We start from the raw sequence: 13,324 nt of genomic DNA, 5'->3' as shown, positions 1-13,324 counted from the left end.
ACGCGTTCCAAAGTGCATTTGTGAATAGATCCATAAATATTCGAGAGCAATATTATCAGTGCTGTGCAGAATCAGGGCTTTGCAATGGTCTGTGAAATATGGCTAGCCCTGGCTCATGCATTTAATTGTTCTTTTATCTGTTAATATATGATTTTGTGAAGGGTAATGTGTTTTTTTTATTTTAAGGCAGACAACAGCAATAAAATTCTTTAATAGGCCAGGGAGAAATTTCAATTATGCTACCGTAAATTGTGCAATTTTGAGAATTTACTTGTTACGTGAGTTCTGCGATTATGCCATTTATGCCTCATTGTGTTATTGTGCCACAGGAACAATACAGATGACTAGAATGACACAGCTGTCATTAGGGGCACTTGTGTTTTCTAAGCTATATTTTAGAGTGAAATGTATACATTAAGTGATGCATTTTGCGCTAAAAGACAGAGCTGCTTACTGATATGTTTTCTAGATTCTTCTAGAAACACAGAGCTTAGTTTCCTAGATCCCCTGGCATCAACAATCCACTCAATGTGCCACCCCAAATGAGAAAATACACTGTACTTCAACCAACCTAAAACCTACTGACCAATATCAGGGAAATATGTGTAAAGAATTTTGAGTGGACCCGGAAATCTTCTTTCAGAATGTATGACGTTACTACGACATACATTACTACGCAGTAGGTTACAACGTGGATGTTACATTCTCCACGTTGTTACCACGCATGGCTTTACATCGCAAGTCCTTTGTATGACTTGCACTAGATGGCGCGCTGGACTTAGGAATAGTATAAATTACTATTCCTACTCCAGTTAGATAGGGCATTTAAAATCCAACACATTCCTTGGTGTTGCGCGCCATCTAGCGGAAGTCATAGAAACGACTTGCGATGTAATGCCATGCATGGTAACAATGCGTACGATGTAACGTCCGCGTTGTTACCTACCCGCGTAGTATTGACAGCGTTATAAACGCTGTTTTCCCTTCTTTCATTAAGGAATTACACTTAAGGCCCCCTTTTTTTAGTTTGTACAGATTTTTACAGATAAATACAGATCTGAAACAATGTGATTTCTGTATACATTTATATTTAAACGGGGATAAATACAGAATATTGTGCTTCTTTTAAGTGACCCTTAGTGCTGTCTTCATGAATTATAAAAAATATCACATTCAGGAGGCTAAATGTTCATGTCAGGAGAAACCATTTGTTTTATATGAAAACCCTCACCCACCAACCTAGTTGGTGGCATGCTTCATCATCAGGTCCCACCCAAGGTGCAGAGTGCATGGAAATATCATCGTTTTAAGCAACAACGGAAGAAAATCACCTTCCTTTTTACGCAGTAACTTCAATGCACACTCACCACACCTAAAACCAGCTCCGCTGTAAATCAGGCGTCGTAGCACACCCAAGGTGCACTCGGCAACTTGGGTGGGGCCTGATGATGAAGCATGCCATCAACTAGGTTGGTGGGTGAGCTTTTTCATATAAAACAAATGGTTATCCTGACATGAACATTTATCTTCCTGAATGTGAGCTAGTTCTCCTTGATATTTGTTGTACTCATCAGGGGAAGTGAACTAGCCCCAATAGATACTTAGTCATCTCTCTCACATTTGATATACATATTTCATAAATTATAGCCTAACAGCTGAGCAGATTAAAAGCATTGGTAATTAAAAAACAGGATGACATTTCTTTAAATAATGGCATATGTCAACATACATTTGTAGTATAATGCTAATATTTAGTGGATGTATTGTTACATAATATTTGGCAGCTTAAATAGCTAAATCACGATAGACATCAAAGTATGAGTGCATGTCCTATAAGTTAAATAAATGTGGAAATGTTCAGTCTTACAACTTAATTTATACACAAAATTCAAAATAAATATGGATAAATACAGACCAAAATGTAAAAAAAAATAATTACCATAAACCCAGGAGCCCTATTTACACTCTAGAACACTAGAACTGGTGAGGTACATAATAAAGATTTATTTTAACATCAAAATCCTAGTGTAGTGCACACAATATGAATTGCAACCACAAAAAAGATCAATAAAATGGCACCAGCAAAATGTACTGATTGCTGTAATAAATATTTAGCAACCGTACCCTATTTTTTCTACTTCTAAGCGCTAATCTAATTATAACTTAGTAGATAGTTCACTCTTGCATACCTGCTCAAACAACAGAGACTATGTTCAGTGGAACAGAAAGGTCTGCTATTCTCGTCTCGGACGACCAGCTGCACTGATAAGTCAGAGAACAAAGGCTAAGGGCCACCCAACCCAGCAAACTGGAACCAGAGTATTGATTCTTTTTTCGGACTTTTATATAGCGCAAACTTGACTTAAAGGTATCAGAACGCTTTACATGAGCACCAGTTGCTTTACATAAGGACACATTCATTTTTGTTAGGCACAGGGAGATTAAGTGATTTGCGCAGAATCACAGGATGTTGAGCGTCGGTCCCGAGCCTCGAACCCTGTTCCCCAGATTTGAGGTTGTTCGCCCTAGCCCTTAGGCCACATTCTCAGTCCCAGTGTTGCTTGGCGTACAGACTCCTCTCTAACCTTCACTCTTTGTGTTCAGCGTTTACAACCTTATTGCATTGTTGTTAAAACTCTGTGCATAAACAAATGTAATTCTCCAGGACAGAGGTGCTCATATATTGGCGGGCGGTCCTCCCGCCCGCCATCATAACGGTGATGGGACCGCCCACCAGACATGCGGTGGTCCCACCAGTGCAATTAGGATGCGCCCGCCATACTGGTGGGCGCATCCTGGCCTTCTAACATTGAGGATGGTGCTGCTGGCTGCAGCACCGTCCGCAATGTTAGAAGAGCATGCACAGCATTTCCCTGCACCACGTGTCAGGCACCAAGCGGTTCCTGCCACTTGGGGCATGGAACTGCAGGGGGGTACCATGGGTACCCCCCAGTGCACCCCCACACCTCTCCCCACAGAGGGGGCCCGCAACGGGCCCCCAAAGCCAGTCTCCATCTGGCTTTGGCAGGAGGGCACATCATAATTACTACGGTGGTGCCTGCACGGCAGCGCCGCAATTTTGCCCTAGTTCCGGGTTCCCCAAGGCAGGTAGAAAAGGACCACCTTGCGGAACCATGGCAGACAGACTTTCCGTCCGCCACGGAACCATTGTGTTTCCCACCGCCATCCTAATTTGGGGGGGTGTAAATCTCATTCTGATGGCGGAAGGATCGCAACTGCCAGCCCCGCAGTGGCTGTCCTCCTGCCATCATAATGAGCCCCTATGTTCTTTTGAATACTAACAATAAACAAGGTCAATAATTCTCAAGCTTCTGGAAACTCTTATGAATCAACAATACAATTGTAAAATAAAGCAGTCAGCATTTAGATCAAATACTGTGAATATATTTAAGTGTGCTTGATTTTCACATTGCAAAACATGATATAAACTAATTGTGAGTTGCATTATATACATGTATTTGCTTTTGTTTGATTAACTGGCACCTGTAACTTAAGCAGGGGAATGTCCAGACTAGAGAATACACAACATTCATAACAATGCCACATTTCCATTTTATGTAATTACGTATAACTGTGTGTAATTCTCCTGAATTTCATGTCCCGAATTTCATGCAACTATTATGCGATAGCAAATTACGTGAATTTCGCACACCCCTTGCTTTACCAGGCTGCACTCAGTGTGTTTATTTCAATATGCAGACAAATCCTTATAGTCAAGTTTCATGGATTCTTTAGCTCTTTTTTGTTAATGTATTTTAATAAAATAGTATGTTTTCTAGATTTTAGTGCATTCAGTGGCAGAGCTCGGTTATATCATTAGTTATTTTTTTTTCTTGTCATTTTAGTGTGCTTGGACTGTAACAATGTGGTCTCTGGAATGCCTGGATTTCGTGTGCCAATTTACTCTTAATCCTATAAAGATGTCTATGTTTATTGAAAAATTATTAGCTGTGGGTTAAGGATTTGCGTGCTCTTTTATTTGGTTCATATATTTTACTGAGGTGCGATGTGTTCTGGTTTTCAGTAAAGACAGTGCTCGGCTGTAGCTGTAATAACTCCATGGGCATGTGTGCTTTGTGCAATCCGGTTGCACGTGGTTTATGGATTTCAATCATATTTTATTTTGTTCATTTATTTTAATAAACAACGTCTTCTTCTGGATTTTAGTTCAGACATCTGCATATAGATTGCAAAGTGTATTTTTTTAGAAAATATTTACTTTATAAACGGCTTTCACCATGTTATGTGTGTGGTGAAAGTCCTTGTAATATACTAGTAACATACAAATACTAGGATTACATGTTAATATTTTAAAAGAATGCTTCAAACCACAATTATGGAGACAATAACAACTGAAAACTACAATACAATATATAGAACTCACGGGCATATTATCAAGGCAGGTGAAATTAAATTATCGCCGCTTTTCAGCCGCAAAGCGGCGATAATTTCATAGCCTTATTAGCAAGCTGTCGCTAACATCAGTTAGCGACAGCTTTTAGGTGATAGCGAAAAGTTTGGGGCCCGCTTTGCATGTCAGCGATATTTATCGCTAATGATATGTAAAGTGGGTGTACCCAACCAGTTAGCGACTGAAAGCAGTCGCTAACATCGCTATCGCCTATTAGCAAGCTGTCGCTAACATCAGTTAACGACAGCTTTTAGGTGATAGCGAGCAGTTTGGGGCCCGCTTTGCATGTCAGCGATATTTATCGCTAATGACATGCAAAGTGGGCGTACCCAACCAGTTAGCGACTGAAAGCAGTCGCTAACATCGCTATCGCCTATTATCAACACAGGCGTAGCGATTAAAATATTTGCACTAAGTGCGAATATCGCCAAATCCTAACGCCTGCTCAGACCACTTCTTAGCCTGTATATCCAATGGGAGGTGGATATCCTGTATATCCAATGGGAGGTGGATATTCAGGTTAAGTCCCTATTAGCGATAATGTATGAATATCGCTGAATTACCAACGATATTCACGCATTTTGCCGCTATCGCCGGATATTTTATCGCTTTGGAGATAAACGTTGCTGATAGCACGTTATCTCTGCGATAAAATACAGCGATGCGCGACGATAAAAAAAATGTTGCTAAGCATATTTAGCGATAAATATCGCTAGTTGTTGATAATATGCCTCTCAGTTTCCACAGCACCGTAGTCTAACTCTTTTGCACAAACCTTGTTTACAAATGTAAGTTTTTACTCCATTCGTAAATGCACTTAATACCTTTTGTTTCTGTTGCTTCCAATGATGATGGTGTAGTAAAGACAATGGGCCCGTTTCACAGAACTAATCTGAGACAAAATCATAATCTACAACTTTTGGTATTCATAGAATGCATTTACTACTTTTGGTATTTACAGGAGGCATTAAGTAGTAGTAAACTAACTTTACTACTACTAAATGCCTTCAGTGAATACCAAAAGTAGTAAGTTTAACCAAAAGTCCTAAATGCATTTTGTGAATACCAAAATTAGTAGGTGCCTTCTGTGAATACCAAAAGTAGTAAGTGCCTTCTGTGAATACCAAAAGTAGTACATTTAGGATTTTGTCTCGGATTAGTTGTGTGAATCGGTCCCCCTATGTCTGGTTTTAACCTGTTTACACATGCAAATTCCCACACAATTGCTGTTTCCATGCACTGCATGCACCAACATTGTTATTGGCTTTCCTACTGCTTGTTGTAAGCGACAGTCAGTATTTGTTATTTCTGCTGTTTCTATATGCTTAAAATGAGTGGAAAAAGTAAGTGCTAAAAACACGAGTGAGCCCAGATAGTATGCAATTCTGACCCTAGAAAAGTAGATCAATTTCTAAATATGTATATTGGTCAAGGTTTCCTCCTACAGATTTCTTACTTAATTAACAAAATACTGAATTCCAAATTTGAGAAATTCTAAATTTGTGGCAAGTTTTGCAGCAGTAATTGTTGAAGACTAGTCTGAAAACGAAATGCATACCCTGAGGCACCAGAGGACATTAAGGGGGGCACTTTCAAGATTTACGTTAGGGCATCGAACAATCTAGAAAAATAGACAGCAACAATTTCTGAACAAAGCATTTTCGTAAAAGCAAGAAGTTTTCTTCTTTCTAGTTCTTGTGCCAGAGGTGGAATGCACTTTTTTTACAGTGTGGGTTGTTGAGAGAACTCGGAAATTATAAAATTATGGGGTATCTGCTCAGAGAAATGGCACATAGACTGCTACTTTATTTGAAGGAAAGTTACCCTGCTGTCTGCCATAATAAAAACTCACCACATTTCATCATGCCTACTTCAAAGCATTTACGTAGTCGACAGGCTTGGCAGCTTTTGCGTCTGTTCTTGTCAATCGTGCACTGATTGGTCGCCGGACAGATGTAATCGTTATGCCCTGGAAGAGTACATACAAAGAAAAGTTTCACAATAATGGCTAATAAAACAGCGGTTTATATTTTTCGTGATATTTTTCTTGTGGAAGATTTGAGCTTACGTGTTTGTCGACATAACTGCATAACTCACACAACGTGTTTTTATAAGGCTATAACAAATTTGATGATCTTTTTCTGGAAGGAAGAAACAAGTGGTACATAAGCACGGCATTGCAAGTAACTCTGTGGGGTTTTGACATTGGCGGTATTTAGCATTTTCTATCAGAGCCAGCAGTATGGAACTGTCATTAAAAGTAAACAGAGTTAGTACTGAGTTCTCCTGGCCATAGATATACCACTGATAAAATACTTTTCTGATGAGCAGCAGTGAAGATAGGAGATTTTTGTGCCTGAGGTGGCATACACTTGGGGGCTTATTTATGGGAGGCTTATGCTGCTGGACAGTCCCTCGTTTGGACGCTCCTGCGGCGTGAGCCTCTCAATCATATCTATAGGGTGACGCATGACCTCATAGATATGGAGGAAGACAGAGCAGCAAACGCACAGGCTTGCCTTACTCTAAGTCAAGGAAGCATTCCATGGGTGCTGCAGTGGCCTTTCCCATGCAGCACCCATGGATTTAGACGCTGAGCCAGATTTACTTAATCATGTAAATATATGGCAACACTAAAACCTTATGCCTCCGCAGAGCAGACATAACGAGAAGAAATGTTTTTATTCCTCCTTGTTTTTTTCCTCTTTCCTTGTGTGCTGCATTCAGCATACATGGAAAGAAGAAAACGCCTCTTGAGATAGTTTTTTTGCAGCAAGATGCATCTTCCTGTACAAAAACAATCCTGCCTGCCACAGAGGCATCATGGTGCAAGGGTGTCTACTTTGCCACCAGGCCTCAAATTGTGCACCAGGGTAGGGGGAAAGGATAGAATTGCATTTCATACATACAATGCATTCCTGTCTTTCACATTGGCAAAGGGCAGTACAGCAAAAAGTCTTCCAGGGCTGCCCTGTGCCAATTTCTCATAAATTAGGCCCTTAAGGCCTGATTTATGGCATTTTGGCATAGGGCAGTGTAACAAGGCACTTTGTTGTATTGCCCTACGTCAAGGTGAAAGCACATGAATGCACAGTGTTTAAGCATTACTGTGCATTCCTGTCCTTTCTACCTGCACTGGTGCCGTTTTGGCAGCCTAGTGCCAACATAGGAACCCTTGCAGGCAGGATTGTTTTTGTGCAGAAAGGGGTACTTTCCTCCACCAAAAGAATCCTACGAGGCATTTTGCTCTTTCTAGGTTTGCTGCAGAATGCAGAACACATGGAAAGAGGAAAAATCTAAGGGAAATTAAGATATTTCTCCTTGTTTTTCCTCACCTCGGGAGGTGAACAGATTTGGCACTTCCAGGTTCACATCACTCTGTAAATCTGGGGCTGTGACAAATTCCATGTGTGTTGCATGGGAAAACGCATGGGAACCCCTATGGACCTTCTCCTGGGTGCAGAGCAAGGATACTCAGCAACTTTCATTGCATCGCCTTACTCAAGATTTATAGGGTCATCAAAGCCTCGCAGTGTGGCTTTCCAATACTTCATAAATCTCTGTGAGAGCCTTGTGTCACGCATGTGCCAATTTGCGTGGTGCAAAAGCGTCACAGGGCTCTCATAAATAAGCTCCTCACTACCGTAGTAATGCAGTCCACAGCTCAGAAATCAAATTACGATTTTTCAGAGCAGGGACAGGTGTCATCACCTGAGCATACGGAGACCAAATGCATAGCGTGTACTTCAGCTTGCGGCACCTGGGTTTGGTTTTCAAGTTGTTTAAGACCTGGGCCCATATGATGATGATATTTTATGCACTGCGCCTACGCAAAAGGGATCTGTGCACTTCTTTTTGGTGTCCCCTCCGATTGAATGCAACTTTTTCTGACAGCAGAGCATGGAAACAAAGGGAGGTAAATTGCTTTTTTTGTGTTTCCAAGCTCTGCTGTTAGAAAACAATCAACATTCAAAAAGTCATGAAGACGTTTAACCCCCCCTAACCCCCGTGAATTCCGCCGTGGCGCGGGGGGGCTAGGGGATGGACGCGGTGCTTCAGTGCTAATGACGGCTCCACGCCGTCATGAGTCACGGGCATCGCGTGCTAATGGCGGTGTGGTGCCGTTATGACCCCGCCCGCTCATTAATTCGCCCGCACAGGGGACTTAGTGCCGCATGGGAGGAGCGGCAGCGGCATGACGGCTCCACGCCGTCATGAGCACATGCCGCCCGTGAATCATGACGGCGTAGAGCAGTCAGCAGCAGTGAAGGGGTTAAGGAGAGCACAAAGTCCATTGGTCAGTAATTGGCGTGCAACCATTCCCAGGTGCTGGAAGGCTAACACAGCCTTTTTAAAGTTTGTAGCTACTCTGAATGTAAGCAATAGTAGAGAAGATGCTATCTGCATGTGCACTTCCTTGGCCTGGTGGGTTCCTCATAGGGTGGCATCTGAGTGAAAGTTAATGTGCTGGAGAGAGGCAGCCCCTCCTTTTAGCTGAAGTATGCAGGCCTGCCTTTCAACACACTTAAGCCAGTATCCTATGTATGGCATTGTATACCCCCAGCCTCTGCTGCCTGTGCATGCTGGTATAGAGGGGCATCGCAGCTTGTTGCAAGCATTTGGTGAAGAACTGGGAGACCGATGTTAGTGTTTACCACAGTGGGAGGCCCCAGTTGTGATCAGAGGGGCAGGGGAAGGATCCTAGACAGGGATAACCCAATCCATTCTTGGGACAAATGCATTTCCAGGAATCCTCGTCCTCAGGAAGAACCCTATATGAACCCTAATTCGAGAAACTGTTTTTGTTACAGGCCTAAATTTAATGCTAGATATAATTAGGCCTGGCGATAATGCTGTTTTGTTTTATACCCGAAATTTGCATAATATTAGTGAAAATTATGTCTACTATGCAAAATATGCTTGGGCAGTCATGCACGTGAAAATTGTAATTAAACAACCACCACTACTCTGTGTTTTATGTTGTATGTTTCTATGTTATAAACAAAAAACAGTTACTGGCGACAATAAGTGTTACGTGTTAGATGCCACTGGTATACCAGTCCTTCTGTGCAAACAAAGTAGAACTGTCGGAATCATCACAAAGGCCCGAAGCGACGATCATTCAAAGAACGTCAAACTTTACATGTCTGTTATTATATGTAATTTGTAAATTCCCAAAAATATATTTTTTTTTTAAAGAAATGTCTGCACATACAAATGTCGCACCATATACCTTCTCGGTGTATTTTTCTGACAGTTTTTATGGTTACCAGTGTAATGACGCTTGCACAGGAAATTATGTAGTAGCTCGCTTTCACCTGCACAATACTGGAGAGATATTTTGTGCTTGAAATAGACACCCACAAGGTAAAAATTATAGAAAAAATAACACAAAAAGCGTGAATCTCAATAACCTAGAAATTTGCAAGATCACAACCAACTTCATAGAAATCTCACGAGGGCCTCGTTTTAATGAACTGTTCTTTCAAAGGCTACTGTTTAAAGGAACAAGAAATTCCCAGTGCTATATACTGTGCATGCTCTTGTAAGACAATTTTCATCTACCTGTTTGAGCCCGACCCATACAAGCAGCATTTCCAGGATTAGCTCTTGAGCTCAGAGTAGTGATTAGCTTATAACAACACTGTCTTCACTATGCAGAAGGGTACCAGTAACACCATTTTACAATCATCCTGTATGCCTTTGGAAATTGTTCATGTCACAGAGTTACAATGGGTCCATAAATTGATCCTCATTCCCAACCTAATATGCAGGCCTAATAATTTGTAACATTAAGGAAAACAGAGAGCCCGCCCTCCGTACAACACTAATTTCTTCAGAATATCAATGCAGGCAAATATGTCCCAACAGAAACCTGGTAATGCACACCTTGAACAGTCTAGGAACTGATCCTTGAAGATCCAGCTCATTCCTTTGCAACTGCTGCCAAAGGTCTTGTGTATAATGCTTTCTGTGTGCCTAATTCACTTTTTGGTTTTAAGCACTGGAAATTAATATGAAGTTCTTACATTTTCTTATCCATCCATCTTGTTTCACACTGCATATTGATTTTTTGAGATGTTGTCTTCTCTCTGTCAGGTGTCTCATCAAGGTCTGTCAACTCTTGCTTGTCAACTATACCCTAAGTAGATCTTCCTAGACAGGTGAGGCAAAGTCACCCAACTGAAATAGGGTTTAGGACTAAACCACTCAGCTCACAAGGATGTAAAATCTATCATCCTTTTAAAATGTTGAAGAAAGCAGAATGTGTATGTTGGAAAACTAGGCAGCATCTGTGAGGCCTGCACAAATAACATGACACATTTGTCCTTTACTGGGAATCGAACACCCTAGGGCAGCGCCTGACTCTCAGAGGGTAGCGTTGCAGAGCAGTCTGAGGCTTACTCAAGGGAGGTGGTGTGGGCTAGTAATCGCCATTTGCAGGTGCGCAAAATTAACACTCATAAATTGATTGTCCAGTCTGTACTTTGCTTTATAAAAGTAGTACATTTATTAAACACACCCTACTCAATACTATGAACCAATTTACAAATTTACATAAGCTGATGGAATTACTTTGTGACATTGCATAACATCTCCACCCCTCCCGCAGGGGGGTGGGGTCTAGTACCACCGCTCAAATGTATGCACATCGTCTTGCCCCAATGCAATTTGTTGAACATAACCTGGAGCGAGGGCCCTGCGCACTTGCACCAGTCCCGGTGGCGTCCCTCCATTACATCAACAAGCATTAAACAGGGGTACACCTGCCTAGGTGACACATGACCCTGACTGAGCATCTCCTACTGACCATAAAGTATGCACCTCTACATCTTAAGGGCTAACAGTCTGGGGTCTTCACCTAAGCACAGCAGCAAGAATACATGTTTACGCACACTTTAGTATGACAGTACTCATGACATTTGGATATCATTAAAGATGCATTGCAATTACAGCCCCTAAAGGCATCACAGATGAAATCACAGGATTATGCCTACTCAACAAGACAACCTAGCAGGAACGTCTGCCAACATAACCCCACTTTCCTTGTGACATCCCTTACACCAGAACTTCACATTACACATGACCTTCAGTCCCTCTATAAGGAATAACATTAGTAAAAGCATTTCTGGTGCAATGACATCTCTTCACCTCCAGGGGATGCCCTTCACTCCATGATGCAGTTGTTAAAAACACCCTCAGCTGAAGAACAAAGGTTCCAGCCCAGAAGGTGATAATGGTTGGCTGAGCCCTTGAGGGGTTGGTTCCTTTAAATCCCCAAGACACTTAGGGTGGGACTTTCCTCTTTCTGCTGGGGGGAGACTACGCTTCTCCAGCAGCTCCCCCAGCACCTTATCACATGTGTGGTGGTGACCCCGCTCTCCTGGGGCCACCACAAGCTGTGAAAACACTGAATTGCCCTTGCAGGCCGGTCCTGGCCTGCAAGACATTATGGGTGCTGCCCCACATTATAGTAGCAGCTCCCCTGCTGCTTCGGAGGGAGCCGCGAACTCACTGTGGCTTTGCCACGTCATTCGTTCTTGATGGGGGGCACGGTTCCATTCCCACCCGGACCCCCAGATGACTGGCTGCGGCTCATTGGGGGGGGCCCGGTCCCACTCGGACCCCCAGGGGATTTATGGCAGCTCAAGGAGCCCACCCCCGGCTGCTCCTGCAGGTGAGTGGTTTTGCTTCTGGGAGGTCCAGTCCCACCCAGACCTCCCGCGAGGCCCCTGTGCCTTTCGCAGCCCAGGGACCCCAACCCCGGCTACTCCGGCCGGCTCCCCGCATGGCCCGCACCTCCGTGTGCGGCCGCGGGAGACGACATCTTCCTTCTGGTCTGCCCGCTCTGGCGGGTAGACACGGAGGTTCCCACTGGTGGCGGCGGACCTCAGGGGAGTGCAACGGCACTCCCCCTACCTCCCTCCAGTTTCAGCTAGTCGTCGGGGCCCGGGGATGGGGTCCTGGGCCCCCTCCTTGACTTCAGGGCCCGGGGATTGGTTCCCGGGCCCCAGACATCTTTGGGGGGGGCACGACGGTGCTCCCACGCCTCCATCTTTGGTGGGGCCAGGCTAGGCTCCTGGCCCCCCCGGAGGGCACCTTCACGGGGAGCGCAACGGTGCTCCCTGGCTTTACTTCTCCTTGGGGGCAGCCTCCGGGACCTGACCCACCCCAGGGGCATCTCTGGGACTGGCGGCAGAGCCCCACGCACTTCGCCGTTGGTCTTCTTAGGGGTCAAAGGTCGCCTACCTTCCGGGGGCCATATATCAGCCCCTGGGGGTCCGACCTGCCCCATTTTTGCATCTTCTTGCTCCTGGTGGCATCCCCCAGCCACTGAGAGCACTCTCCTTTGCCCTCCAGGTCTCCAAGAGGGTGAATTCTGCAGGGAGTGGTATTCACTGGCTCCCTGCACCTCTCTTCCCCCTGCGCAGAGGCCCCTGCTTCTGCGCACCGGTCCTGGGCTCTTCTTCTGGTGCTGTTAGGGGCCTGGGGGGGCAGTCAGAGGGGTCCTCCTTCCAACTGCCCATTGCCAGGCCCCAGCACCTTCTGTCTTCATTCTCTTCTCTTCCTGTGCAAGTACTTTTTAAAAGTTAAGTAGGGGGCTGGCAGGAAGTCTCTGTGTGTCCTATCAAACAGCGACACATCACTTCCCTGCCCCTGCTCCCTCCTTCTTGTCCAGCCTCTGGGTTTGTTCAAAATGGTGTCATCCAGTGTCTCTGGCCACATGGCCTCTGAAACCCAACTCCTTCCCTCCTTACTGCCTTCACCATGGTTCAGCTTGGTGCCTGACACCCAGCGACAGCAGTTGATGGATTGGCTTGTAGCTCCACCTATCTTTTCTCCTTGGAGGGAAGATTTTACTCTGGGAAGAAAGGTCATTAATCTAACCTG

At 44.1% G+C, this 13,324-nt stretch overlaps 1 protein-coding gene across 1 annotated transcript in view; it reads right to left on the bottom strand.

The window, feature by feature from the left end:
• Positions 1–13,324, bottom strand: part of ESR2 (estrogen receptor 2) — a 1,269,185-nt gene that overhangs the window by 584,961 nt on the left and 670,900 nt on the right. The window contains exon 5 of the mRNA XM_078660316.1: positions 6,285–6,401. Within this exon, the coding sequence (XP_078516442.1) occupies positions 6,285–6,401 (117 nt within the window). The remainder of the gene's footprint in view (positions 1–6,284; positions 6,402–13,324) is intronic.

This window comes from Lissotriton helveticus, chromosome 9 (assembly GCF_964261635.1).
Source record: "Lissotriton helveticus chromosome 9, aLisHel1.1, whole genome shotgun sequence".
Lineage (NCBI taxonomy): Eukaryota > Metazoa > Chordata > Amphibia > Caudata > Salamandridae > Lissotriton > Lissotriton helveticus.
Note: the sequence above shows the minus strand (reverse complement) of the source record. Positions and strands in the feature narration are given on the sequence as shown.